Source organism: Triticum aestivum, chromosome 1A, assembly GCF_018294505.1.
Source record: "Triticum aestivum cultivar Chinese Spring chromosome 1A, IWGSC CS RefSeq v2.1, whole genome shotgun sequence".
NCBI classification, from domain to species: Eukaryota; Viridiplantae; Streptophyta; class Magnoliopsida; order Poales; family Poaceae; genus Triticum; species Triticum aestivum.
The window spans coordinates 542,070,144-542,097,838 of NC_057794.1; the positions used below are offsets into that span (position 1 = coordinate 542,070,144).

The 27,695-nt window shown below is 44.4% G+C and overlaps 2 protein-coding genes across 2 annotated transcripts; one reads left to right on the forward strand and one right to left on the reverse strand.

The window, feature by feature from the left end:
* The first annotated feature begins 2,891 nt into the window (after window positions 1-2,891).
* On the forward strand, window positions 2,892-21,357 carry LOC123064853 (myosin-17). Its single transcript, XM_044488261.1, has 49 exons — window positions 2,892-3,331; window positions 4,178-4,312; window positions 4,671-4,814; window positions 4,906-5,051; window positions 5,161-5,317; window positions 5,472-5,530; window positions 5,787-5,946; window positions 6,021-6,170; window positions 6,248-6,384; window positions 6,467-6,613; window positions 6,692-6,793; window positions 6,885-6,942; window positions 7,038-7,139; window positions 7,608-7,645; window positions 7,788-7,914; window positions 8,000-8,167; window positions 8,904-9,035; window positions 9,170-9,279; window positions 9,386-9,446; window positions 9,935-10,112; window positions 10,220-10,425; window positions 10,638-10,757; window positions 10,852-10,950; window positions 11,054-11,242; window positions 11,488-11,627; window positions 13,658-13,825; window positions 13,981-14,148; window positions 14,300-14,467; window positions 15,072-15,239; window positions 15,359-15,526; window positions 15,680-15,847; window positions 15,939-16,106; window positions 16,230-16,397; window positions 16,495-16,659; window positions 17,317-17,484; window positions 17,597-17,785; window positions 17,894-18,014; window positions 18,093-18,185; window positions 18,270-18,353; window positions 18,431-18,610; window positions 18,789-19,127; window positions 19,210-19,338; window positions 19,450-19,520; window positions 19,612-19,711; window positions 19,782-19,838; window positions 20,272-20,328; window positions 20,413-20,493; window positions 20,578-20,660; window positions 20,761-21,357. The coding sequence occupies exons 1-49, from the start codon at window positions 3,329-3,331 to the stop codon at window positions 20,885-20,887; spliced, it is 6,456 nt and encodes a 2,151-aa protein (XP_044344196.1). The 5' UTR covers window positions 2,892-3,328; the 3' UTR covers window positions 20,888-21,357.
* Window positions 21,268-24,055, reverse strand: LOC123064864 (protein phosphatase 2C 50). The gene is made up of 4 exons (XM_044488270.1): window positions 23,536-24,055; window positions 23,077-23,415; window positions 22,891-22,996; window positions 21,268-21,760 (listed from the first exon to the last, which is right to left on the reverse strand). The coding sequence occupies exons 1-4, from the start codon at window positions 23,890-23,892 to the stop codon at window positions 21,420-21,422; spliced, it is 1,143 nt and encodes a 380-aa protein (XP_044344205.1). The 5' UTR covers window positions 23,893-24,055; the 3' UTR covers window positions 21,268-21,419.
* Window positions 24,056-27,695: the final 3,640 nt, after the last annotated feature.

The following is a 27,695-nucleotide window of genomic DNA, read 5'->3' on the forward strand; positions in this document are numbered from 1 at the left end:
TGGGGACAATTTGCTACATGGAGCGCATAGCCGACCATTCGAGGGAGTGATCGGGCTATGGAACAAGATGTTGTTTGAGGTATGGCTCAACTTCTCATTGGATTCATTGTGCCATTTGTCGTGAGACTAGATGATTTCATGTTTGCTTCACCAACATGCCCGTCAAAATGCTTATATTTTTGTAGTATTAAATATTTTCTCAAATGCCATGGATTTGGTGGATGGGGTCCATCATGTGACTTACTTTAATCTAAGATGCTAGAGACATCATAATGGTTTATTTTTGTGAAGACCCATGACTTTACACAAAAATGCGTGGCACGGCTAGTAAGGTCCAAGTCAACACTACTGTGCAAAATGCTTTCCAGCACGTTCAATTTTTTTTACTAAACTGAATGTATATGCCGAGTTTAAGGTGCCTATTTAACCATTCTCAAGTTTATGAGATAAGTTGAACCCACACGTCAAATCAAAAGACATCAATTGCATTTTATTCTTCTTAAATATATTTTTCAAAAAAGAGGCTATCCAAGTTTTTGTTCTTGTCGAAACATTTAGAGGACAAGTGGTTCGTTGCATGAAGTTGTCGCTTCCTGCACGTACATATTTTGATTCCCCCGTGTGCAAGTTTGTATCCAACAGTGTCATAACATGAGTACTAAAGACATGTAAGAAGAAAATCACGCCATACACATGGATCTATATAGTATAAGGAGCTGTTTGGTTTGTGACTAACTTTGCCAAAGATTGCTACACCTAAGGTTAGGCAAGTTTGACCAACTTAGGTGAGTGTTTGGTTCAAGCCACATCTTAGGCAAGCCACACTTGAGCCCCACATGGCATACACACAAAAAGTATGGCAATATTTCCTTAGGCTTGCCAACTTGTGACTCTCATTTTGATGAACTAATCTTAGGCAAGTTTGGCAAAAATGTGTGGCAAAGTGTGACAGTGCTAGTCCTAGAATCAAACATCCCCTAAGTGTGTGTGTGTGCGCGCCCCAGAATCCACCACTAAACCGTCTCCTCGAACGCTAAATGGAAGACTCTAGTTGTCTCTGAAGGTATGTCTGACACTCCTTGGAACAATGACGAGCAAATCCCTCCCCCCCCCCCCCTCTGAAAGGTTTGTAAAGTTAAATGTAGATGCATGCTTCCTGGAGAACAGTGAAAGCTTGGTGAGTTTCATTGCCCGAGACCATCGTGGTGAGGCCTTATGTGCGGACAACCAAGTCTTCAACCATGATTCGACATGAAAGAAGAGAAAGCCATGGCTACCAAGTTGGGTCTGCGTTAACTATCTAGATTTTGGATGCCACAATTTTAGTTGAACTTGACTTGGCTACGATGGTGAACACACTCAATTTGTGATAGTGCAAATTTCTCTAGGAAGTGATAAAATTGCATACACATTTTTCATCTCATCAATATTCATTCTGACATTGTAAACGACTTCATTTTCTTGCAATTTTTGGGAAGGAAAAATAAGAATTTAGAGTCGGGAGTTGTGACTTGGAAATGGAATATATGATTCTATTCCTAATCCCTCGTCTGGTATTGGGTGAGTATTATGTATGAATATTTAAGAGGAGTGTTTATTCCCTCGTTTGATTATTGGGAAATGGGGACTTGGCCGAGAGATGGCAACATAAGTTATGATGAAGGGATGCGATGTTATGTGTAAATCAATTCCCACCCCCTATTCTGTTAATAAAATGATGAAAATTGGCCTCTAAACTCCCATGTCCAATCCCATTTAAATTCATATTCCTTCCAACCACTGTCTAATTACTCCTAACCAAACATGTTGTTAAGGAAATGGGGGTCATGTGGCCTCTCTCGTTGTAGAAGGACAAAAACTCTATTGCTCGTGGTATAGCAGGTTCGACGCGCCATTTGGATATCAACAATCTGTGATTACCTCTCCAATACCGTTCCTTGTATGTGACTTGATTTGTAAAGACTTTGTAATCTAGAAACAGACTCGCGCCCTGCTTTATAAATAAAGTAACAACCAAAGTACAAGGCCGAACGATACAAAATGAAGAGGTAGCCCTCTTACAAAACAGATCCTGAGATCTCGGTACCGTGCAGAGCCTATGCTGCCGAAGAAGAACAAGGGAATGTCAGAGTAGAACGCCACGCCTCACCCTAGCACGCCTAGACTCCACGACAACGCCCTCAAGAGGACGAACGACACAGAGTGTCGCCACTGCCAAGTCTGGAATGGACAAGGGTCTTCATCCGGAGCCCGGACATAGAAGCTTTGCTACATCAACGGACAATTACAGGCTTGTTACGGGGTGAGGTTGAGTTGTCAAACTATAATTGGATTAAGGGGGGAGGAAGGGCCCCACCCACCTGAAAATATGGGAAGGGGGGTGAAGATTAGTTAGTCCGAAGGGTCCGTTGCAACTTCATAATCAACCCGTGCGTGTAGCATTTTTGCGGACACAAAGAAGAGAACCACAACGACGTCTTCAGGAAGATAGCACCGTCCGCAGGTGCCGTCCTCATCGGCGCCAAAGCGGGGAGCTTTCGCTCAACAACTTATCCATGTCACACAATATATGTAGGACAACACCAGGAGATTCAAAGACTTTGTAGTCCATAGCTAAAAGTTCACAACAACTTTCTCAGAGCTTAGAACAGCTTTTTTAGAATCTGCAGCTCAACCAAACACAACGATTTGCAAGATTTTTCTTTAGGTCTTTGTTAATCAATGCCAAACTGAAATCGTAGTTACTCGACCGTCGGATCTCATCTCAAGCAACGCAACATTTTCAAATTTGGTGCGTCCCGTTCGTCACACTGCTACAGTGCGCACCATCGGCGCGGCGCCATTCTCCCCCACCTCCCATGGATTTTGGCCAAGGCGCCATTGGTGGCGCTGCGGGTGGCGGGCGCTCCCAGAATCGCACGTTCGCCCGGGCGGCCAGACTCGTCCTCCTCCCCCTCCTCCTCCTCTCCCTCTCCCTCCCCCTTCCCCCACCCCATGGTGCCAAAAATAGATGGGAGTCGCCTCGCCTCTGGTTCGCGCCCCACGTTCCCGCTCCCCTCCCGGCTCCGGCTCCGGCTCGCCTCCCTCCGCCCGCCCGCGCGCTCACCGCCGGTGCCGGCATCGCGCGTCTCCCCGCACGCGCGCGCTCGATCGACGCGGAACGCACCGGGCTCGGGCTGTTCCCTCCGCCTCCGCGGCCGCGAGGCGACCGGCGAGCGGCCCAAGGGAGGGAGACACCGCCGCCGCCCGCCTCCGGCCGCCGCCTCCGCCGAAGGCTCGATTCTCCCCCGTACGATCGTAGCATTCCGGCTCCCCCGCGCGTGACCCCATGGTGAGTTGTTTTGCCCTGTTGCTGTCTGACGAATATTTTTAGATCAACTGTCTGACGAATATCGGACGGTGAGATTCCCTTGTTTTGGTTTGGTTTGCACGGCGTGCGTGCGCGCCTCGCTTCCCGTAGTTTTGCGTCGTCGTCAATGTGTTTATTGGGCTCGAATCGTGCGTTAATGGTGCGAGGAAAACTCAGTACATTCAGGATTTCAGGTCAGCACGCGCGCGGCGTGTCCCATGCGGTTTGATGCACGCAAGACCGAACTGATTATGTTTGCTAAGTATGGGCTCAGTGACGGAGGATCGATTTTGTGTCGCTGTTCAGGATAACTCAATTGTTTGATCTGTTGGGGGCAGTTCAAAGCTGAAGGACGCAGAGTTTTGTGCTAAAATGCACTTTTAGTTAATTAGCTAGGTTCGTTTTGCTCTACGAGTGTATATCAGAAGAAGGCCTCTTGTTTTTACATGGCAAAATTGGCTGAATTTGATCAAGCAACCTTGCTTTTCTGGTTCCGTTGTGCGAGACAAGTACTTATTTCTAGTTATTATCATGTTAGGCTGGGCTTAAGCATGCTGGACAGTATTAGCTGAAATCTAGTTTGTTAAATTATTGACAACGCTGTCTTCTACTCTTGACGACGCTGTTAGTGTACTGGATGTTTTCAGATTGAGTGCGTTAGTTTCAGTTTCATCATTTGACAGGCCATTCTTAGGTTTACTGCACCTATCTGCTTTTCATAAACTATGCCCCTAATGGTGTTTTGAGCCTTCTTGCCAATTCATTTACCGCAGAAACTACAAGAATTTTCTCTGACTTGTTTTTCTCTCCTACTTGCCACATGTGCAGGCTCAGGCTGGGACATTAAACATTGTTGTAGGCTCCCATGTATGGCTGGAGGATAAAGATTTAGCTTGGATTGATGGTGAGGTCTTCCGAATTGAAGGCCGAAATGCCCATGTCCGCACTACTAACGGAAAGACGGTATGTGTGGGCGTGTGGGTGATGTCGGTTACAAGCTACATGCATCAGTAATGGTTCTCTGTGTTGTCCAAATGTGCTCTTTCCTTGTTCATGATGGGCTACATCTCTAGTTTTATTACCTAAGGCACTCGTTGATTTTTAGGTATTATAGCTGTTTTAGATATCCTTATACAACACTTGTACCTATAGTACTAGATGCCTATGTATTCAGTAACAATTATAAGAGTTAATACATGTATCTGTACCTACCTAAAACAGTTACATACATATCTTTAGTGTGCCCTTTAAATTGCAGTTTGGTATTATGATATATATTGATATGCTTCTGGTCCTGAAAACTTTAATTTCGCGAGACCAGGTTACTGCAAGCATATCAAACATTCATCCGAAGGACACAGAAGTTCTATCTGATGGAATTGATGACATGACACGCTTATCATACTTACATGAGCCTGGTGTTTTGGACAATCTCGCTGTCCGATATGCCAAAAATATTATTTATGTAAGTTTTTGTTGTTCACTTGTATCATGAGAGAAATGTTCAAAAGTAAATGGGTTTAAATTTTCTTATGTACTTTTTGTTTGAGTTCCAGACCTATACTGGCAATATTTTGATTGCAATAAATCCATTCCAAAGGCTGCCTCATATTGCTGAACCCAGTACTATGGAGAAGTACAGAGGTGCAAATTTTGGTGAGCTTGATCCTCATGTATTTGCACTCGCTGATGTTTCTTACAGGTGAATGCCTATACAAATATTGATGGATAATTTCTTTAACATATATACTGCATGGGCAGTACCAATATTGATGGTACCTCTTGTGACATTGTTTTGAATAAGGAAACAGGCAAATGATGAATGAGGGAAAGAGCAACTCCATTTTGGTGAGTGGTGAAAGTGGTGCTGGTAAAACTGAAACCACAAAGCTGCTTATGAGATATCTTGCATTTTTGGGTGGACGATCTAAAACTGGAGGGAGGACCGTTGAACAACAAGTTTTAGAAGTGAGTTGGGAATCATAATATTCTTACAGTTCTTTCTTGTTGCTTATGGTAGTATTCCTCCTGTTCAAAATACAGTGAAGGCATTAGAAGTTATATGCCATATGTAGTTTCACCTGCAACTAATCTCCTGTATCTATATTTTGCTTCATCGCAGTCAAATCCAGTCCTCGAAGCATTTGGCAATGCAAAAACTGTTCGGAACAACAACTCAAGGTTTGTTTTTACACTGACAGTTTGAGTCTTCGCAGATAATTCGTTCAGAAGTTATCCAGTTTAGGATATTTAATAACTCTTTATAAGCAAGGAACAATGCTAACTGCTCCTAGCCCCCCCCCCCCCCCCCACACACACACACAAACACAGAGTTCTCATGGATATAAATGTATTGTAATTCATGCATCATTTCTGTCCCTTTTCACTCATACTATTTGCTTACTGACCTGTTTGCATTTTGGACAACATGGTGAAGTCGATTCGGAAAATTTGTTGAAATCCAATTTGACCAGAGTGGGAAGATATCTGGTGCAGCCATTAGGACATATTTGCTTGAGCGATCTCGTGTTTGCCAAATCAATAGCCCAGAGAGGAACTATCACTGTTTTTACTTCCTGTGTTCAGCACCATCGGAGGTATTTTTTCTAACTCAATGTGACTGATCAGCTGAGTCTCTCCAACATTTTTCATAAACAAAACCCAATGGCAGGACATTAAAAGGTATAAGCTGGGCGACCCTTCGTCATTTCACTATCTCAACCAATCTTCCTGCATTAAAGTTGATGGAATGAGTGATGCTGAGGAGTATCTTGCAACAAGAAGTGCGATGAATACAGTTGGCATAACTGAGCAGGAACAGGTTTTTCCCTTTTGAATAATTGATATTCTACGTGAATGTCTAGGTGACCTCTGCAAGTAACATACTTTATAACATAGGAGGCTACATTTCGGGTTGTTGCTGCTGTGCTTCACCTTGGGAACCTCAATTTTGTTAAAGGGAGAGATGCAGATTCATCTGTACTAAAGGATGAGAAAGCTAAGTTCCATCTGAATGCAGCAGCAGAGCTCTTGATGTATGCCTAATATCTACCCTGTTGTTCTATAATTATTATACCCAACATTCATACTCTATACATTGTGGAATTCCTCTTACAGGTGTGACCGTGAGAAGCTGGAGAATGCACTGATAAAGAGGAAAATAAATACGCCAGAAGGAGTGATTACCACAACAGTTGATCCTAATTCTGCTACTGTTAGCAGGGATGGCTTAGCAAAACAAATATATTGCCGACTATTTGACTGGTAATGAATATGGCACTGTAATTCATTCGTGGCTTATGTATCGGTCTTTGTGAGTACATATGGTTGTACCTTGTGCAGGCTTGTAAATAGGCTAAATGCATCAATAGGACAAGATGCACACTCAGCACGTTTGATTGGGGTGCTTGATATATATGGTTTTGAAAGTTTTAAGACTAACAGGTAAATTCTTAGCAAAAGACTGATTCCAATATATTCCATTGAAGACCATTTATAGAAGTCTCCTGTTGTTATAATTCTCTGATGGAAACAGCTTTGAGCAATTATGCATCAATTTCACCAATGAAAAACTCCAACAGCATTTTAATCAGGTACATGTGGAAGCGGAACACATGCTTGGAAGTTATGATGGTAGACTTATCTTTGCTTCTGCTGTTTGGTAAATTAGGCAGTGTTGTCTTTGCAGAATGTCTTCAAAATGGAGCAGGAAGAGTATAATCGAGAGCAGATCGACTGGAGTTACATAGAATTCGTTGACAATCAAGATGTGCTGGACTTGATTGAGAGGGTATGTGCATATATGGCATTTGTTTTATTTAGGGTGCTTAAGTAGCCTTTATATCATGTATTGCAGTCTTGTAATGGTCGTTGTCAGCAAGCTAAAATACTAGTTTTAAGATGTATTCATCAAGTAGTCTGATACTGTTTGACTTATAGATTGGCTATTTGGTGTTTAGTGAATTAATGTGGGCATAAACGTATATTTTTTCTTACCAAGTGTCAGTTTAAGCACCAAATAATCGAACACTGCTACCGTACTCTTATTTTGAGGCTTGGAGATGTTGCATGTTGGAGTTATTCAGAGTTGTTAACTTATTATGATAAGCTGCTTATCATAAGCACCGGTAATTTTGTGCAAGATAAGTGGTTTAGAAATAGCCCTGATGTGTTGTGTCAGCGGGTAATGTATTTGTGTATGCTTCCTAGTTGTGTGTCCCATTACCTCAATGTTTGTATCTCCCTCTTTCATTTTCAGAAACCTGGTGGAATTATCGCACTTCTTGATGAAGCTTGGTGAGTTTGAAGTATTCTTGTTGCACTACATGCAACCAGCAGCTTGTAAATAGTTGACCATCATTACTTGTTTCTATTTCTCAATTAATGCTTCTAACTGTGTTTTTTTTGTTTCTTTGTTTCTTTGTCCTGTATGCATTAGTATGTTCCCGAAATGCACGCATGAATCATTTTCTCAAAAGCTGTATGAGAAGTTCAAGAACAACAAAAGGTTTAGCAAACCAAAGCTTTCTCGTACTGCATTTACAATTCAACATTACGCAGGAGAAGTAAGCATTTCTTGGAACACATTACTCTTTGCTTCTGCATTTAATTGAATATACTCCTTTCAGTTCCCTGAGTTTTTTTTTGCAGGTAACCTATCAGTCCGATCATTTTCTGGACAAAAACAGAGATTATGTAGTAGGAGAACATGAAGAATTGCTTAATGCTTCCAAGTGCTCCTTTGTATCAGGGTTATTCCCATCAGTACCAGAGGAGAACACAAAATCGTCGAAGTCATCAATCGCTAATCGATTTAAGGTGTGATTCTGCTAGCTGTTTCCTATGTACTCCCTCTGTTCCTGAATATAAGTCTTTCTAGAGATTTCAATGCGGACTACATACGGAGCAAAATGAGTGAATCTACACTCTAAAATATGTCTATATACATCTGTATGTAGTCCTTACTGAAATCTCTAAAAAGATTTATATTTAGGAACGGAGGGAGTACATGTTTCCTCATTGTTCTTTAGGCACTAAGTTTAGGGTAAAATCCTATTTTAATCCTCGAAGTTTTGTGCACGTAGAACTCTTTGATAGTTTGTTACACTTTATATGCAGACTGTATAATGGGGGTATATCACTGCATATTTGTAGCTTGGACAATCACACAACTACCTTAGTTTGTGCATCAAATCAACATGCAAATATTTAAAAGAGGTGTCTGTACTTCTCAATTTAGTCTACCTCCCTTCTGTCACCATAAAAAATCAAGAACAGTTGTTCTATAACTTCACTATGAATTTAGTTGCAGGTATAAAGAATATTTATGCCATCTTGGTTTTTGCAAAAAATAAATAATAAATGTACTGAATATAGTGAGCAAATGCATATGCATGTCCCAAAAAGGATGAATTAAGTACATTTTATGAAGTGAATGAGTATTACTTGGTAGACATAATGAAGCGATCAAGACCATTGCTCCAATGTGCTTCTGTTTTTTTATGTAAAATCTTTGGTATGATTTTGACATCTGATTATTCCATGAAATTCTTAGGGGCAACTCCATGAACTAATGGAGACTTTGAGTTCTACAGAACCTCATTACATTAGATGTGTTAAGCCCAATAATCTTCTTAAGCCTGCTACTTTTGACAACATCAATGTTCTGCAGCAACTTCGATGTTCGGTAAGGACGCCATTGATCACAAAGTTTCCACATAACTTTTTTGTTTCTTAAACATGTGTCGTTTTGTATTAGAAGAAGAATGTTAACATAGAAGCTCAGTACCACTGTATACTCATGATTCTTCACCCTTTCAGGGTGTTCTTGAAGCTATCAGAATAAGCTGTGCTGGATACCCTACACGGAAATTATTTCGTGATTTTCTTCAACGGTTTTGCATCATTGCTCCTGAAATTTTGAAAGAAAGGTGTGTAAGTTGTTTGATAATAACAGTAATAATGAATGTTCCCCTATGCCTCTAATTATATCACTTGTGGCCTGCTTTTATAACTATTTTCATGATATCTTGATAGAAACGATGACAAAGTAATCTGCCAAAAGATTTTGGACAAAACAGGACTCCAGGGTTATCAGGTGAAGCATGCTTCTACCATAATGAATCCTTTTTTATGTATTCTGTACATCACATTGTTCTTTGATCTGCATCTTGCCGAAAAGACAGGGAACTAAAAATGAGATGCTTGTTTTTAGTTGAATAATTACCACGTGTGACAGAGGTGATGAATGATGGGGAAATGTCTAGTGAAAACCATCACCATATTTTAAACCTAAAAGCTTTCTTAGCAGGCGATCGTAAATAATCTCTCTGAAAAAATTTCATGAAGATTTAGACCATTTGGCAGTAAAACTTAAGAATTACTTAGATATTCTCCTGGTAAGAATGCAAGGTGAGAGTATGCATATACAGTATAGCTAATGTGTACACCTTTTCGCTCATGTTTTTTTTTCATGATACTGCATGGAAGGAATATATGCATGCGTCATTTTCAGAGGGTATATAATACACAGTTTATTTAGTCATGATCTTTGTCACAATATTTCAAATAATTTCTGTTTTACAGATTGGAAGAACTAAGGTGTTCCTGAGAGCGGGTCAGATGGCTGAACTGGATGCTAGAAGAACTGAAGTGCGGAGTAAAGCAGCTAGAGTTATTCAGAGTAGATATCACACTTATGTTGCTCGTCAGAAATTCCTTGCAATACGCAACACATCTGTATCTTTTCAATCTATTGTTAGAGGTATGGTCACACCATATGACATCTAGAGGGAGACAGTTCTGACCGCAGTATTGCACTGGTGGATGTGTGGAACATATACTTACAAAGAGTTCCATTCTCCTTTGCAGTAATATTGGCTTGTAAGCGGCGTGTATTCCTGAGAAACCAAGATGCGGCGTTGAAAGTACAGAAAAGTGTCCGCTGGTACCTTGCTTGGAAGTCTTATTCCAAACTGCGATGGTCAGCCGTTACATTGCAGGCAGGATTGAGGGCTTTTGGTGCTTACAATGAATATGTTCGCAGAAAACAAAGGAAAGCTTCTATCCATATCCAGGTAGACTATTAATTCATGCTCTCTCTTTTTTATTTAAGGGGAGCATTTGTAGGTTATCATTCAAGCCATTTTACACATCTATGTTACGATAGACCAATTAATAATCGGTCCTTTACTATGGATAAAAGTTAAGAATCAGTCTCCTTACATCTTATAAGCTTTCTCTGTTCATCTCTTGGTTGTACCATCGGTCTGATAATTGTTACCTGCAGGCTCGGTGGCGTTGCCACACAGATAATTCAAATTATCTTAAGCTGAAGAGATCAGTGTTGATTTATCAGTGTGCATGGCGAAGACGTGTCGCTAGAAGAGAACTCAGAAAGCTTAAAATGGTACTCAAGCTGTCATACCATTTTTATTTATTTGTTTATGCTGATTTCATATTTACCTGTACAGTTTTTTATTTGTGTTGCATAATTTCTGTAGGCTGCAAGAGATACAGAAGCTCTGAAGGTGGAGAAGGAGAAACTTGAGGAACACGTGGAAGAGCTAACAAGCCGTTTAGGTTTGGAAATGAAACTGAGGGTAAATGCTGCCCCTTGAATCAAGCCATATTTAGATACAGAAATAGGATGCCATCTTGCTGATTATCTGGTCACGCTTTATTGACACATGTGTCTATTTTCAGGCTGACTTAGAGAACAACAAAGCAGGAGAAATCTCCAAATTACAGGCTGCCCTTCGTGAGATGGAGCATCGAGTAGAAGAAGCCACAGCAGTGCAGGAAAGTGAATCGGCCAAAAGGGCTGTTGAAGAAGCTCTAGCTCAAGAAAGAGAAAAAATCACTATATTGACTAATGAAATTGAGGGGATGAAGGTACTTCTCCCCAGGCTCAACTTATGTATCATTGCAACAGTATAAAATTGGAAAGGTTTAAGTATTGCACCATTCGTTGTTTCAATGAAATCAAATGCGGTTGCAGTAGCTGTTTCAGGCTAAAAGGATTAAGAAAACCTGTGTATGACTATAAAATATTCCTGTTTCAACAGAGTACAGTGTTCAAGTAACTTGTTCAGTTATGTCATCATATCTGATTGGATGATGGTTGTGCCCTTGGACAGGTACTACTATCAAGAGAACAAGAAGAAAACACTGCAACAAAGAATGATCTTGCTATTGCTCAGGAAAGATGTGAAGACCTGAATGGAAAAATCGAGGTTGCAGATGAAAACATCAAGCAGCTTAGAGATACTGTGAAAAGGTTAGTTGCTTGGTGACTACTACTCCCTCCGTTCCTAAATATTTGTCTTTCTAGAGATTTCAACAAGTGACTACGGTACGGAGCAAAATGAGTGAATCTACTGTTATGACTGGCATATTAGGGGCTTAGCCCAGTTAGTTGTGGCCCAGTTTATCTTATCGTTATTAGGGGCTTGGCCCAATTATCTTATTAGGAGGATTATATAAACTCGTATAAGGACCCGTTTTGGAATTAAGCAAAAAGCAATCATATTTGCTGGGCTTCCTTAGGGAGCCGGGAGACCTAACCCTAGCCGCCGCCCCTGCTCTCTCTCGCGCGCACGCAACGACGGCGTCCCAGCGCCGGCGACCACGCCTTCCTCCACGCCATCCCTCCTTCCAGCCCTACAACCTGAGACCACGCCCTGATAGGGATCCGGCTCCTACCAATTTGGTATCAGATAGCTTCGGAGCCGCGCAGACGTGGTACTACGCCCTCGAACAGGACGAGGGTGGCATGCCACGATGGGAGCACTTCCGTGATTTGTGCCTCTTGCGCTTTGGTCCGCCTATACGCGGGAGCCGTCTGGCGGAGCTTGGGCGTCTTCCGTTCCTCACCTCGGTGCAAGACTTCGCCGACCGCTTCCAGGCACTGGCGTGCCACACCCCCGGCGTTTTGGCTCGTCAGCGGGCTGAGCTCTTCGTCGGCGGCCTACCGGACCACATCTGCGTGGACGTGGATATGCGCGGGCCACAGGCCCTTCAGACGGCCATGTACTACGCCCGCGCGTTCGAGCGTCGCGCGGTGGCCATACAGCAGGCACCACCGCCCCGAGCCGCTGGGCCGCCACCCTGGCCGGAAGTTCCCGCGCAGGGTCGGCCTGTCCAGGCTTCCGCGGCGCCCCTCGCCGTGGCTGCGACACGCTCGTTCCGCCGGCTCACCCAGGCCGAGCAACTCGAGCGTCGCCGCCAAGGGTTGTGCTTCAACTGCGACGAACCCTACGTACCAGGCCACGTCTGCCCATGACTCTTCTACCTGGAGGCTGCAGACTACATTGAGGAGGACCCCGCCGCTGCCGGGCTCGGCGACCAGCCCGCCCCAGTTGACGTGGAGGTGTTTGGCGACCGTTGATCTTCTCCGCCTTTCAGCTCGAGGACGAGCTGTTTGTGCAGGCGGGGAGAGATGTTATGACTGGCATATTAGGGGCTTAGCCCAGTTAGTTGTGGCCCAGTTTATCTTATCGTTATTAGGGGCTTAGCCCAATTACCTTATTAGGAGGATTATATAAACTCGTGTAAGGACCCGTTTTGGAATTAAGCAAAAAGCAATCTTATTTGCTCGGCTTCCTTAGGGAGCCGGGAGACCTAACCCTAGCCGCCGCCCCTGCTCTCTCTCTCTCTCGCGCGCGCACGCAATGACGGTGCCCCAGCGCCGGCGACCACGCCTTCCTCCACGACATCCCTCCTTCCACCCCTCCAACCTGAGACCACGCCCTGGTAGGGATCCGGTTCCTACCATCTACACTCTAAAATATGTCTATATACATCCGTATGTGGTAGTCCATATGAAATCTCTAAAAAGACAAATATTTAGGAATTGAGGGAGTAGATCTTAGTAGACTAAGTAGCAGGTTCTTTTGGTTCCGAATAAAGCTGGTTGAAAGTAAAGAGTCGGGTGCATATGCTTCATACACATGGATAGATGGTGACGCACTCATGCATATTATCAGGAAATGGGTACACAAAGTTCAATCTGGGCTATTATAAGATCATGTTTCTCCAGACATATCTTTAGTAGAGCAATAATAAAAGAAAATCCTTTTAAGACCCCAGCTGCAGTTATTCACAATAAGAGCCATGTGTATATTCTTCATGAGGAATTTGTAGAAGGCTTGTGGTTTCTCCCACATGTTTACATGCTGGTGTTTGACACCTTTTAAGTCTACAAAAGTAGTTTTTTGTACAATAGGAAGTTACCATAACCAAGTAAATCCACTTTCATCCAGTCCTACTATGTGGGATAACAACTTGCTCCCTTTCTGTTGGATACAGATTTGAAGAGAATGTGACAGAACTAGAATCTTCACTGATGACGGAGAAGCAACACAATGAGGCAACCAGAGGGGAACTTGGTGAAGCACACCAGAGAGTTGAAGAACTACTGAGACAAGTTGCAGATGCTGATGGAAAATCCGCCGTACTTCAGTCTACTGTGCAAAGGTCATATTCGTTTTGCATGACATATAATCCTTGTCCAACAGCCACATAGTCTTATAACTGACCAACTTTCAGTACTGTTATTGGTGTGATATTTCTTGGCTACCAGGTGGTTAATTCATTATCTCATAGTCGTCGTCTTTTCTTCATGAGCACAGGCTGGAAGAAAGTCTAACAGAGACAGAGGGCACTTTGCTTTTAGAAAGGCAAGAGAGTGAGGCAATCAAGAAATCACTCACTGAAGCTCGTGGAGACAATGAAGAATTAGTCCATAAAACTGAAGTTTTTGAAAAGGACATTGCTAGGTTTCAAAACAACATCGAAAGGTCTATTGCCTAATTCCTTGGGTTGCTGTTTCCTATGCTTGAAGCTTGATTGCACTCGAAAACCGGCTTTAAGTCTTAACTCACAGTTTTAGACTATCATAATCCTAGTAATATGAATGCTGATTATTCTTGTCAACTGACAATTTGACAGACTTGAAGAAGCTGCAAGAACATTTGAGACTTCATTGCTGGCTGAAAAACAACACAGTGCTGCAATCATGTCACAGTTAGCTGAAACAAAGGAGGAAATTGAAGAACTGCAAAAGAAGTTTACAGATGCCAATAGGACAAATGACACGCTTCAAGATTCTTTGAAGAGGTTTAGCTCTCACGTCGCATTAATTACTCAATGTAATCATACTTCTACTGTTATACAGGCATCAGCTGATGTTCCAGTTAACAATATACTGTATCACTCACATTCATCCAAGCTCTAATGTTCATGTTTGTTTTTGCAAATATACAATCTTTTTTGGTGAACAAAATGGCAATAAAATGACGCAACAAGGAAAATAATGAACATTTACGGGCAAGGTAGTCAGCATCTCAATATGAGTTCCAGTTAACAACCTGACTATTATATCATAATATCATATATTCTTAACATTATGATGCTTCTAGTTTATTCCTACTTATATATATTCTTGGAAAATAAAGGCTTAAAATTAAGACATGATTTTAAAGATGGAAAAGAACAGTCAGGCCCTGAATCATTGGTTTGTATAATATAGAGGATAGTGAACCTGTTTGTTCAGGAAATCCTAGAGGATTGGTCATTGCTTGGGATAGGGTGATATATATGTCGATGTAACTTTCTGTCGTCAGATCTATAGCAATATGGCATCAACCATTTTTTTAACCTTTACCCCTGCCCTCAGTAGTACAAGCTAACCATTGTTAACATTTTTCTTCACTTGATATAGGCTTGAAGAAACTGCAGCCACAAGGGATGCCTTGCACGTAGCAGAAAAGCAAGAGCATGGTCAAACCAAAGAAGCGCTTTCTAAATCTCAGGAGAGAAATTCAGAATTGCTTACGAAAGTTGATGAGTCTGAGAAAAGTATAAATAAGCTGATGGAGAATGTCAAGAGGTTCTCGCCTTACTTCCATTATGCATTATTAGCAGCTGACCTTAGCTTTCTGAAAACTATAAGATCATCTCCTCAACTTTGTGAGCTAAAATGCATTTCATTTCTTACAATGTATTTAGACTTGAGAAACATGCAACATCAAGGGAGTCATTGCTGTTAAAGACAAAGCAAAATCAGGATGGCACAACAAAAGCACTAGCTGAAGCTGAAAAGAGAAACGAAGAGTTAATGAAAAGCTCTGAAGATTCAGATAAGAAAATCAGTCTGCTTGAGGATTCAGTGAACAGGTTTGATTTCATTGCTTTACAAATATTTATAACCTTTAAACAACCTAGCAACTATTTCGTGGCCAACTTCTCCGATTACCTCTCATCACAATACATCCTTATTGCATGACCATGTTAAGTGACTCCAACAGTATTTTTCTTTCTTGCGCATAGACTAGAAGAATGTGCTGCAGAGAAAGACTCTCTATTGGCAACAGAAAGACAAGAAAACAATGCTACCAAGGAAGAACTAGCCAATGCCCAGAAAAAAACAAAGGAATTAGTAAATGAGTTACAAAATTGCCAAGAAATCAGAAAGCAACTCGAAGAAAACATCAAGAGGTCTGACACTTCTCATCAGTGGATACATGTCCCATATTTTCTCAATATTTTTATTCATTGTGATAGTAAATTCTCATTTTGGTGTTCTCAGGCTTGAACAAGATGCTACTGCCAAAGATGCTTTATTGATATCAGAAAAACAAACACATGAGGCGACCAAGAAAACTCTGACTGAAACTCTGGGGAGAAATGAAGAGTTAATCAAGAAAATTCAGGATTCTGATAAACATAGTCTTCAGCTTCAGCTAACTGTTGAGAGGTTGATAATCATTCTTGGCAGTATGTTCTTATTTTAAGTAACTTTCTGAGATCCTATCAAGTACATCATTCATCTTATGCTCTGTCCTTCTTAATTAACTAGATAGCTCTTTCATGATTACAGACTTCAAGCAAATGCATCTGCAAAGGAGGATTTACTGTTGAGAGAAAGGGAGCAAAGTAATACAACCATGAAGGTGCAAGAAGAAAATCAAGAAAGAAATTTGCAATTACTAAAGAGATTTGAGGATGTTGACAAGAAAATTGACCTTCTTCAAGGCACCATACAGAGGTAATTTATGCTGCATTTCGATATGTCATGCATACTAAATCTTCGTATATGTAGATGCTGATATTTGTAATGCTATTTCTTTGTTGGTTCAATTCAGGCTTGGCGACCATACAGAGAAAGACACGTTACTGCTATCTGAGAAACAAGAGAAGGATGAATTGAAGAAAGCACTCACTGAGACTGAATACAAAAATGAAGAATTAACGATAAAAATTGGTGAAACCAACAAAAAAATTGAACATCTGCAAAACACTATACATATGTATGTACCTTTGATTAAGTTTATGTGGTACAAGTGCATCATCTTAGTTTTTCATTGTTGGGACCTACCTGTCAGTGTCTCATTATTCTCGGTGTAACAGAGTGACACGTCTGCTGCTACCTCCGGACCCAACATGTGCTCTCCACCTGGGCAGGCGGTACAGGTGTCCTTAGTTGACACCTTTTTTTCTGCTAGCTTGTGTACTGCATGCCCATGTAGAGAACCCTAGCCATGTCAGATGCTGACGTGGCAGCAGCCGTGTCACTTCTTTACACCTACTCCCTCCGTTCCCAAATACTTGTCTTTCTAGGCATTTCAAATGGACTCAACATACGGATGTATGTAGACATATTTTAAAGTGTAGATTCACTTATTTTGTGTCGTATGTAGTCACTTGTTGAAATCTCTAGAAAGACAAGTATTTAGGAACGGAGGGAATAGATGAGAGCAATGAGGCACTGACATGTGGGCTATATCACTCAAACTAACTGGAAACCAAAAATATGGAGTTGTGCAATACATTGTGACTTCAAATGTGGACATAGTGGCGAAAGTTGCTTCTTTGGATGGTTTATACAACATATGTATATTTTGCAAAATTAACTCCATTGGTTGTTAAACCCATGAGATTAAACAGTTGTTTCTGCCCGAAAACAGGCTTGAACAAGACATAGTGGCGAAAGTTGCTTCTTTGGAAGCTGAAAAACAAGAAAATGACGCGATTAGGAAATCTCTTGTTGAAGCTCAGGAGAGAAATGATGAACTATTTATGAAAATTAGAGATAGTGAATACAAGGCCCACCAGCTCCAAGATACTGTGCAAAAGTTGGTATTTTAACTTACTATCTGGCTTTCTACAGTTTTGTGCACCAAGTACAGTTCCATCATTATCAGTCATCATGTTGTCCTTTTTGAGACTAACGTCTTCACTGATTAGGCTTCAAGTAGATGCCATATCAAGACTGTCTTCCTTTGTACTGGAGAAACAAGAGAGTGATGCTGTGAAGAAAGCACTTACTGAGGCTCGTGGAAGAAATGAAGATCTAATAAGGAGAAACGAAGACCTCCTCGATAGAAATGATGACCTTATCAAGAAAATCGAAGAGCTTCAGGAGACCATACAAAAGTATTCCTTTACATTTACAATAACCTTTTCAACTTTGGTAATTTATATGTCCAAATCATGCGCTCCTTTGTGATTACTTTTGATGGAACAACTGTATCCACAACACAGGCTAGAAGGAAAATCATCTAACTTAGAGGCAGAAAACCAAACTCTTCGTCAGCATTCGATTGTGTCGACTCCATCTACCGCCAAATCTCAAGCTTCATACTCTAAAATCAGTATGATCCATGTAATGTGCCTTCAATAGAGCTTACATTCGCATGACTGTTGAATGTTCTCATCTGATTTATTAGATGCATTTCAACAGAGAAGTCAAGAAAATGGTCATATTTTAAATGGCAACGTACCATATGCTGAAATGAGGTCCTCGTTTGGTCCAGCAGAAACAAGACCCTATATGGTAGTTTAACCAAGCACATGCCAGTTTTTTATTTTTATATTGTTTGATTGAGTAGTCATGACTTTGGTCGAAATAATATGGCAGGGTAGTGCCCCTGATTTGACTATCCACAGGGACTATGATACTGGGGAGAAAATGCAAAGGGTACTACTTAGTGAAGGATATCAGGTAGGCTGGTTGATACTTGCCTACCTACCCACCCCTTCCCATTTGCTAAAATGCTTTTTTGCCCTTCTAAACATCAGCAGCCCCAGGATGATCAGAAGTTATTGCTTAAGTACATTACCCAACATCTTGGATTCTCTGGGAACAAACCTGTTGCTGCTCTTCTTATATACCAATATCTTCTTCATTCGAGATCGTTTGAAGTTACAAAGACAGGTGTCTTTGACAGTATCCTACAGGCTATAAACTCAGCAACAGAGGTTTGTAGCACTCTGTTAATTATGTTTAATTGCGCTACATAATGGTACTTGAGTAGCATCTATCCCCTACGCCTTGTAGCATGATATGAGACAGCTTTATGCAGCCAATTTGCCAGTACCTGAAATCCAGAATCACTACATTTGCTCTTATATTAACTGACGTTCCTCTTACTTCAAGGCTCAATATGACACGAGAAGCTTGGCCTATTGGTTATCCAACTTATCGACATTATCAGTTCTCCTGCAACGCTCTTTTAGAACCGCTAGGACAGCAGCCTCAGTTCCATATAGACGAAAAATGTCGTATGATAGGATTTATCAAGCCAGTCAAGCATCTGGGCTTTCTTATTTAAGTGGTCAATTATTGGATGAACCTGGTGCATCACACCAAATTGATGCAAAATATCCAGCTTTGCTCTTCAAGCAGCAGCTTGTGGATCTGATTGAAAAGGTGTATGGGTTGATAAGTGACAAATTGAAGAAAGAGCTTAATCCATTGCTTGAGCTGTGCATTCAGGTACCACCTCTCTTGAGAAAAAGTAATCATCAGCTGTGAAACTTTGCTTGTTGAGAATCCTGTAAATATTGTAAATATTTAGGATCCAAGAACTTCTCAAGCAAAGGCCTCAGTGACATCTGCTGGCTTGGGCCAACACAACCAACTCACACATTGGCTGGGCATCGTGAAAATCCTCAACAGCTACTTGTATCTGCTAATAGCCAACCATGTACGTGCTAAATTATTACAAAAATCAGTGCATTATTCTTTTTATCGATACAGTGCAGTATCAATTTGCAAAGTTATGAATTATGAGTGCAAGTCCACACTCAATGTGCAGGTTCCAACAATATTGGTCCACAAGTTGCTAACCCAAATATTTTCTATGGTGAACGTCCAATTATTTAACAGGTATAAGCGTATGTTTGCCCCCCACTACCAATTTTTTAAAACTTCAAAGAATAAGCTGTTCTAACTTACCTTCCTCTCCTTTCAAAAACAGACTCCTTCTGCGTCGTGAGTGCTGTTCATTTAGCAACGGGGAACATATTAGAGCCGGATTAGCCCAACTAAAACATTGGTGCAATGATGTTGCTCAAGAGGTTGCTCACTATCTTTTATTATGGTTATGGAGGCTATTCTCAGATGCTGTTAGCTAATGTTTTAGTACAGCTTGCAGATTCAGCCTGGGAAGCACTGAGGCATATAAGACAGGCGGCCGATTTCCTGGTCTGTGTTTCTTTTTTAAATCATAAGAAAACCTTGGTGGCTCTTAGGGCATGTACAATGGTGGCATGTGGTTACATATGCCTCATGACAAAAAGTAATTTGAGGCACCTACATTTATTTTTCTCCCCAATGCAAGCTACCACTAGTGGACCTCATTTAAGAAATAGAAAATAAAGACTCTAGTACACATGCATCTCTACTTTTTACTCCAACCTTTTCAGCTTGTGTCAGCGGACCACACTTTTTCTCTTCAAGCACCCGCCTCCTGAAGAGGATCCCGCTTCCCTATCCGAACCTACTTTACGTCATATCCGATCCTACATGGCATGCGAGGCATCACCTTGAGGCTATGCATTGTACATGCCCTTATACAAACTGAACTGTCGGTAACTTAAATCCTCTGACTTATTTTCCTGCTCTTCCTGTTCATCAGGTCATTTCCCGAAAACAAATGAGGACATGGAGAGAGATACGCAATGATATTTGTCCGGTAAGTGCCTTTTGCTATGAGAGCAAGGATCTTGTTTTGTTAATCCTCAACTTTGTATCTTTGATCGTTTCACTCTCTGTCCAGGCTCTCAGCTTACAGCAGCTAGAGAGAATAGTTGGTATGTACTGGGACGACATGAGCGGCACAAACGTACTTTCAGCAGAGGTATGTTGATAGGCTGAATCGGTGTAATCAAAACTGTTCGCCGTTGGCTGTTTGAAGTGTTGATTTCAACGTTGCTGTTTGCAGTTCACATCAAGCATGAGAGCAACCATGCATGAAGAATCAAATAGCCTCTCCAGCTTTTCAGTCTTGCTGGATGATGATTCCAGGTATGCATCATGCCCCCAAGGATTCCATTGTTTGCGCCCCTTTGGAACAACAACCAATGCTCCTTTTTCACCTCTGTTTGTTTCATTTCTCTCTTTGCAGCATACCCTTTTCGCTCGACGACATCGCAAAGTCGATGCCCAACATTGAGGACACGGTGGAGAGCGACCTGCTGCCCTTTATTCGTGAAAACCAGAGCCTTGCACTTATATTGCAAAGGAGGGACTGAGTAGTTCGCCGGCCTTGGGCGAACGAGGAGTACCTCGCTCTAGGGTGTATGTATTCTTGTAGCACAGTAGTAGAAGATAGGATGCCATATTAAGAGTGTTTCCACCGAGAATTTCTAGGCTTCTAAAGCTGTTAATAATTGTTTGGTTAAGCAGTGGTGCGTCTCTTCTCAGGGCATCTTGCCTGCATCACCCTCTTCTCCATTCTTTGGGTTTGAGTAGAAGCTGTAATTCATCAAAGGTGACAGAAACATGTTAAATCTTACCGTCATCTCAGCCGCTTGGCTATATACAAGTTCACTTTCTGTACACTGACGGCAAGGAACACAGCATGCCAGGGCTTGAGGCTGAAATTGACCGGCTGGAGAATGTTTTGACCATATGAACGGAAAACAGAGATATGATTAATTAATCATTATAACCCACTAGGTCGAAAATCCATCTATCATATACATGTACAATTCTTGAAACCCAACGAAAAAGGTGGGTCAAGTCTCATTAGAAGACCAACTGCTAGTATGGATTCAAGTCATGTTAGGAATTATTCTTGGGTTTCCTTCGGGGTTTCAAGTCGACCACTATTACGGTTATATTGTCCTGGCTTCCTTTCTTCAGCGCAAGCCTCGTCAGATAGTCCGCCGCTGCCTGCGCGGCAGGGTCAGTGGATCCATCACCTCCATCCGACGACGATGTTGTGACACTGTTGTTCTTGTGCCACTGCTGGATTTGCCGGCGCGCGACCTTGCACGCCTCTTCGTTCGACACGACATCCCAAAGCCCATCGCTGGCCAGAATGAGGCAGTCGTCATCTTTAGCCCGGGGAACAACCGTAACTTCTGGTTTGGGGATGATGTATGGCTTCAAGTATCGGTCACCTGCACCATCAGCAATTTCCAGTTCCAAGTTAGCAGAGATTGCAACAAGTATGGACAAATGTTATCCAACGCACAGGTAAATCAGCTTAGCTATCATAGGTTCAACTAAATCCCTATGATGTTGTCCGAGTATTTTCATACATCAGATTTGAGTGGCACAAGAGATGTGAACAGATACAAGTAGGACCAGGTATTAGCCATGGTCCAAGCTGCAAGTGCCACTTGCATGACACAAGGTACCTTCCTTGCTTCCATAAAAGATGGTTTTTCTACTTTGGCAGGTGACTTCTTTCCTTAATCACATCTGCATACTAGTAGGTGTCTTCTTTTCTTAATCACATCTTCATACTTGATTCTATCAGAGCTACATTTGACCTCATTTTGCAAGTTCATCAGCACGATTAGTAGCAAAATTGAGGCAGACAGCACTTAACATGACAACAGCCAAGAGAATAGAGGGGCTGTCTGGATGGCGCCCAGGCCAGCCACACCAAATCGCGGGCGAGCCAAAAAGTTGGCGATGAAATTCGCCGCCACAGATCTGCCCTGGCGTTGGCACAGAAAACAAACTAGCGACCAAAATTTTGGCATAGGCTAGAAAATTTGGCTGCCAACCAAACAGACACCCATATTTTGGCAAGGCGAGCATCGGCCGTCATCCAAACAGCCCAGAGACTTCAGGTTTCCATAAATAGGAATCTTAAAATCAAGGGAAAAAAGTGCTACACTTTAAGTGTGCATTTTGCCACTGCCTAGTGCATATCTCACGGTTCTCACCTAAGCACACGCAAGCATGATTACGTGCTAGGCGTTCTGTTGTCGCCTAGCGGCTAGCGCCTAGGCACGCTTAAACGCTAACCGTTCTGCTGTCACCTAGCGCCTACTGCTTAAAATGGTACCGAGTAACGACTAACGAGAAATAACTCCTCAAGCACAGCTACTTTCCTGGATTTCAAACAAAGCAGCAGCGCGCGAAGACATTTACCACTATCACACCGGACCAAAGTAATTTTGCATCATACTTTGAAGTTGCTGTGACTACAGTTTCAAACTCAACGGGTGATCCTTACTATGGCGCGTGTCGTATGAAAAATAGCAACACATTGTACAAGATAAATATAGGTGCATACCAATGGATCGTGACATAGCAAGTATGCCGGACACTCGGTGTCCGTTCCATTGGATGACCTTGCCTCCCGCAGCCTCAATCCTCGCGCGCTCATCCTTCCTGTCAGGCTGAAACAACAAGGCATAATTAATCAGATTAACCCCAAACCATGGATGCTGTACCAATACCATGATGCTCGCATATCTACCTTCTGGTCAATTGAGAGAGCAACAGGCTCCTTCCCGCGTGAGAGCACGATGCGAGAATCGCCGCAGTTGGCGACCACCACATGAGAGGAGCACACCACGACTGCAACCGCCGTGGAGCCCACGTTCTCCGCGGCGATCGGGTCTGACCGGGGCTCGCCGTCGACGAGCCTGCTCGCAAGCCCTGACACCTCGTCATCCACCGTCTGGAAGCACCTGGTGAAGAGGTCGTCCCAGTGCTCCTTCATGTCCACATCGCTCATCTCGCCCAGATCGCTGGGGGGCCTCCTCAGCTCCTTGCTCAGCACGACGTGGAGCCTCTCCCGGCAGTAGTTGGACACCTGCGCGACCGCACGGAAATCCACAGATCGTCAGATCACGGGGCTCGCTCGCTCGGCTGGGGGGCCGCCGTTGGCGATGAATCCGAGGGGGAGGGGGTTTCCGGTCCCGGGCGTGCATACCTCGGCGCCGCCGTGGCCGTCGAAGACGGCGAAGAGGTGGGACGGGAGGCGGAGCGCGTCGGCGTCGAGCCCGAGCCCGTCGAGGTCGCGGCGGCGGGCGAGCAGGCGCACGGGCACGTCGGCGAAGCGGGGCACGGCGGCGCAGGCGTCCTCCATCTCCCCGCCGCGCCCCGGCGTGGCGACGCAGCCCCACACCGGCTCGCAGTCCATGAGGTAGACGCTCCTCTTGCCCCCCGCCACGAGCGCCGCCCGGCCGTCCCCGAGATCCAGGCGCTCGACCCCGCCGCCCGCCGCCGCGCGCTCCGGATCGCGCGGCGCCGGCTCGTCCTCCCCGCAGATCGCCGCCGCCGCCGCCATATCGAACCTGGTGAACTGAAACGAAAGACGACAGCAGCAGCCGACTGGCCCAAGGAGGCAAGAAAGAGCCGCACCGCACCGCAGCCGGAGACGCACGCCGGAGGAGGAGGTGAGAGGGAGGTGGCTATGGGGGCTGCTGGGTGGGGGGAGAATGGTGGGTGGAGGGTGGGGGGGGGGGGGGGGGGGGTGGTGGGGGAGGAGGAGGGCGGACGGATGATGGTGTGGAGCGCGCGCGCGTGTCCGGGGAGGGGAAAGGGGAGGCAGGTGGGGGGAGGGGATTGGAGCGGGCGGGCGCGCCGTACCGGGCAGGTCTTGTTCTCGCTTCCGGACCGGTGTGTCTGCTGCGGGAGGGGTCCGCGTGGCCGTGGCCGCTCCCGATATTATGTCTTGTCGCCCCGGCCCACGGTTTCTGCCACCCCCCGTACACTTGTTCAGGCCCGTGCTGATTTGTCACTTGCTTTTTCTTTCAACAACATACATTTTTCACTCGCTTCGTTTTCAACAACGTACGTTTGTCACTTGCCTTTTTTGCTCGAGGGGAAACGGATGGTGTTGTTGAGAAGAAATGTGGCAGGGCTGGCACATGTGCTAGGTTGGGGATGCGTTGATACGCGTATGCTCTGCTTTGTGAAATTTCACCCTTGTCGATACTCCCTCCGTTCGGGTTTGTAAGGCAGCGGAGACAAAATGGCCTCTGTTTTGTACCCTTTGCACGCGCATTGTGCTGGGCGACCTGTCGGTACGGTAGTGTGGCTTGAAGCGGCGGCTTGCTGCTGGCGGTACATGGGCCATGCAGGCGCAACGTGCGAAAAACACACATGCGGGCTCCTTAAGGAATTAGCGTCTTAGCACACGTGCGGGCGAGCGGCGTAGTGTGCGACCAAGACGACATTTATTCTCTCCCACGCCGGTTGTCCGTTTCGAAGCTCAAATTCTCGATGACGGTTCTCTTGTTCTGTATTGATTACTATGTGTTTCTGCCCTCTGACCCAACAAACCCTTTCTGTGGAAGTAATTGTCGTACAAAAACACCAAAATAGTTATGTATATTAGAATTAACATCTGCCATTCCAAGGCACACTGGATTAAAACTGTCCTATGCATAGCATCATGGAAAAAACACTTATTATGCTTTTGATAAGTACACAGAATAAATTATCGTTTTTCTGAGGGAAATAGGATAAATGATTTGAATCATGGTTTTTGAAATGAAATGAAAAAAAAAACAGGGATGCCCAAAATCCGAACGTATCCTCCGATGTTGATGCTATCCGGGCGGCCACTTGGGGATGGGCGACACGAGCAATTGAATCGAACGAATTCAAAAACAGTACGGACCGCGGCACCACGTGTCCGCTGGCATCGATTTTCTTTTCCCTCCCTCGCAGTTTCCCCTCTTTCCGGCGGCCCCACCCATCCGTCCGCCCCGACACGTCGCCGTCCGGGTCCGTCGGCAAGCGGGGCCCGCGCGCCCCAGCTGGGCCAATGGGGAGGCGCCACTTGACGGCCTCGCCCCGGACGGGCAGGCGATCCAGGGGGCCGCGCCACGTGTCGCCCGCCCGCGAGAAACTGCCAGGATAGCGTTTGCGTGTCCCAGGTTGCACGCTGCCGCTGCTGTCTTTTTCTCTATCTGTATATTAAATAAATTAAAAAGCTGGAGAGGTTGATCGGAACTGCTTAGCGCAGAGCGGGACACGTAGCGGGTACAGTGCGTGGATGGTGTGAGGTGTGACGACAAGGACGGGCGTATTACGCGTGCTAGTACGAAGGAACGGACCGCGACGGCATGGCCAAAAGGTGGTTTGGATTGGAGTGTGCATCCATCCGTCACGGATGGGGTTGGGCTTCTCGTCGTTAAAGATGTAAAGATGGCTCCTTTGTGAGTACTACGTACGTACTTCCTCCGTTCCAAATTACTTGTCTTTGATTTATTTAGATACAGATGTATCTAGCACTACGTGGGTGGACGGGCGGGCGTTGGTCCGGTCGGGTCGAGCGAGCGAGGGTTCGAGATGCCATGCGCTACGGATTTGGTCGATGGATCAGGCCCGGCGTAGGTGCCCGACCGGATCGGCGGGCGGGCGCATGCGCATGCGCGGCGTGGGGGCGTGTACCGGCAGCGACGTGATGGCGCGTGGCGACCGACAGACGGACCCGACAGGGGAACCGGGCGCCGTTCCTTGGGTTCGATCCGTCGGACCGAGCTGGGCTGGGCTGGCTATGCTAGCACGACAGCGCGCGGCGCCGCGCGACCGACCAGGCCACCAGGCAGGACCATGCGCGCGCGCGCGCGTGGCTAGAGCCTAGAGCGGGGACGCGGGGACGAGAGCTAGCAGATGCGTAGTGGGATTTGCTTGCGTGCGTGCGTGAGCTTGCGGTGAACAGTATTTCCTCCGGTCCTTTTTACTCTGCATATTAAAATTTTCTGAAATCAAATTTCACAAAGTTTAAGTCATGACACATCTATTGATATTGATTTCAGATTCTAAATGTTGATACTTTTTTTTATAAAGTTGGTCAAACTTTATGAAGCTTGACTTCAGTCAAATCTTATATGCAAACTAAAAAAAACCGGAGCAGACAAAGAAAAAAAAGCCAACCAACCACAAACAACAAACACGCAACAGACATCATATACCGTCCTAGAGAACATATGAGTTCTTCAGCAACATTGTTACCTTTAGGAAGGAAATGATACGCAAGCATCATTGTCACAGGTTCTAACACTGAAGGTCGGATCTTGCCATTTCAGACTTACACCAAGGACGTGTGAACAATCTCCAAGGCAAACCTTCATCAAGAAACGCAAAACATACACACCGCCATTGCAAGATGCGACTAACAAAGGTCATATATAGAGTTTTCACCACCGAAGCTTGAAACCTGGTATTCGAAAAGCATTATCTAGCCAAAGTCACCCTATTTTTTACGAAAAAAATTCAATCTATTCATCTTCAATCATGGCGGTACAGCAAACAACAGAAATAATAAAAATTATATCCAGATCCGCAGATCACCTAGCGAGGACTACAAGCACTGAAGCGAGCCGAAGGTGCGCCGCCGTCATCGCCCCTCCCTCGCCGGAGTCGGGCACAACTTGTAGTAGACAGTCGGGAAGTCGTCGTGCTAAGACCCCATAGGACCAGCGCACTAGAACAGCAACCACCGCCAATGAAGAACAACATAGATCGAAAGGATCCAACCCGAAGACACACAAATATAGAAGAACAGCAACCAGATCCGAACAAATACACCAAGGATAGATCCACCGGAGACACACCTCCACACGCCCACCAATGATGCTACATGCACCACCGGAATGAGGCTAGGCCGGAAGACCTTTATTCCATCTTCAGAGAGCCACCGCCATCTCACCTTTATGAGCAGGACACAAGCCCTACCAAATCTCAAATAAATGACTAACAATGAAGCCCTCCCGCTGGCATTTGCTAGGATCCACCGTGCCCCCATGGCCCTAGGGTCACCGAAGACGAGACGGACCTGCGGTGAAGCCGCGAGAGGCACGAACCCCTAGCTTTTTTGAGGAGGAGGGGCGGCTGCTTGTGCAAATTATCTTCTACTAGTTAGGAATGTTAGCCAAAGTCACCTTGTGCCGGTAACACCACTTGCCTAAAAAAATGATGTTGCCGGGAGGGGCACAACCGCAGCAACGTCATGAGAATTGAAAAACCAACCGTTCCCTGGCATGTATGTCGGTCTACAGTCGGTCACGCACATCTTCTTGATGGACATTAGCACGTAACTGAAGGCATGCTTGCGAACATGAACTGCCGCACAACCTG

Coding starts and splice junctions, on each gene's coding strand:
- LOC123064853 (XM_044488261.1), top strand. Junction 5,052..5,160: donor CTCGCTGATGTTTCTTACAG/GTGAATGCCTAT, acceptor ATAAGGAAACAG/GCAAATGATGAATGAGGGAA. Junction 20,661..20,760: donor TTGCTGGATGATGATTCCAG/GTATGCATCATG, acceptor CTCTCTTTGCAG/CATACCCTTTTCGCTCGACG.
- LOC123064864 (XM_044488270.1), bottom strand. CDS start 23,892: ATGGCGGCGGCGGCGGCGATCTGCGGGGAGGACGAGCCGGCGCCGCGC. Junction 22,997..23,076: donor CTCTCTCAATTGACCAGAAG/GTAGATATGCGA, acceptor TTGTTGTTTCAG/CCTGACAGGAAGGATGAGCG. Junction 21,761..22,890: donor TGCTATGTCACGATCCATTG/GTATGCACCTAT, acceptor CTGATGGTGCAG/GTGACCGATACTTGAAGCCA.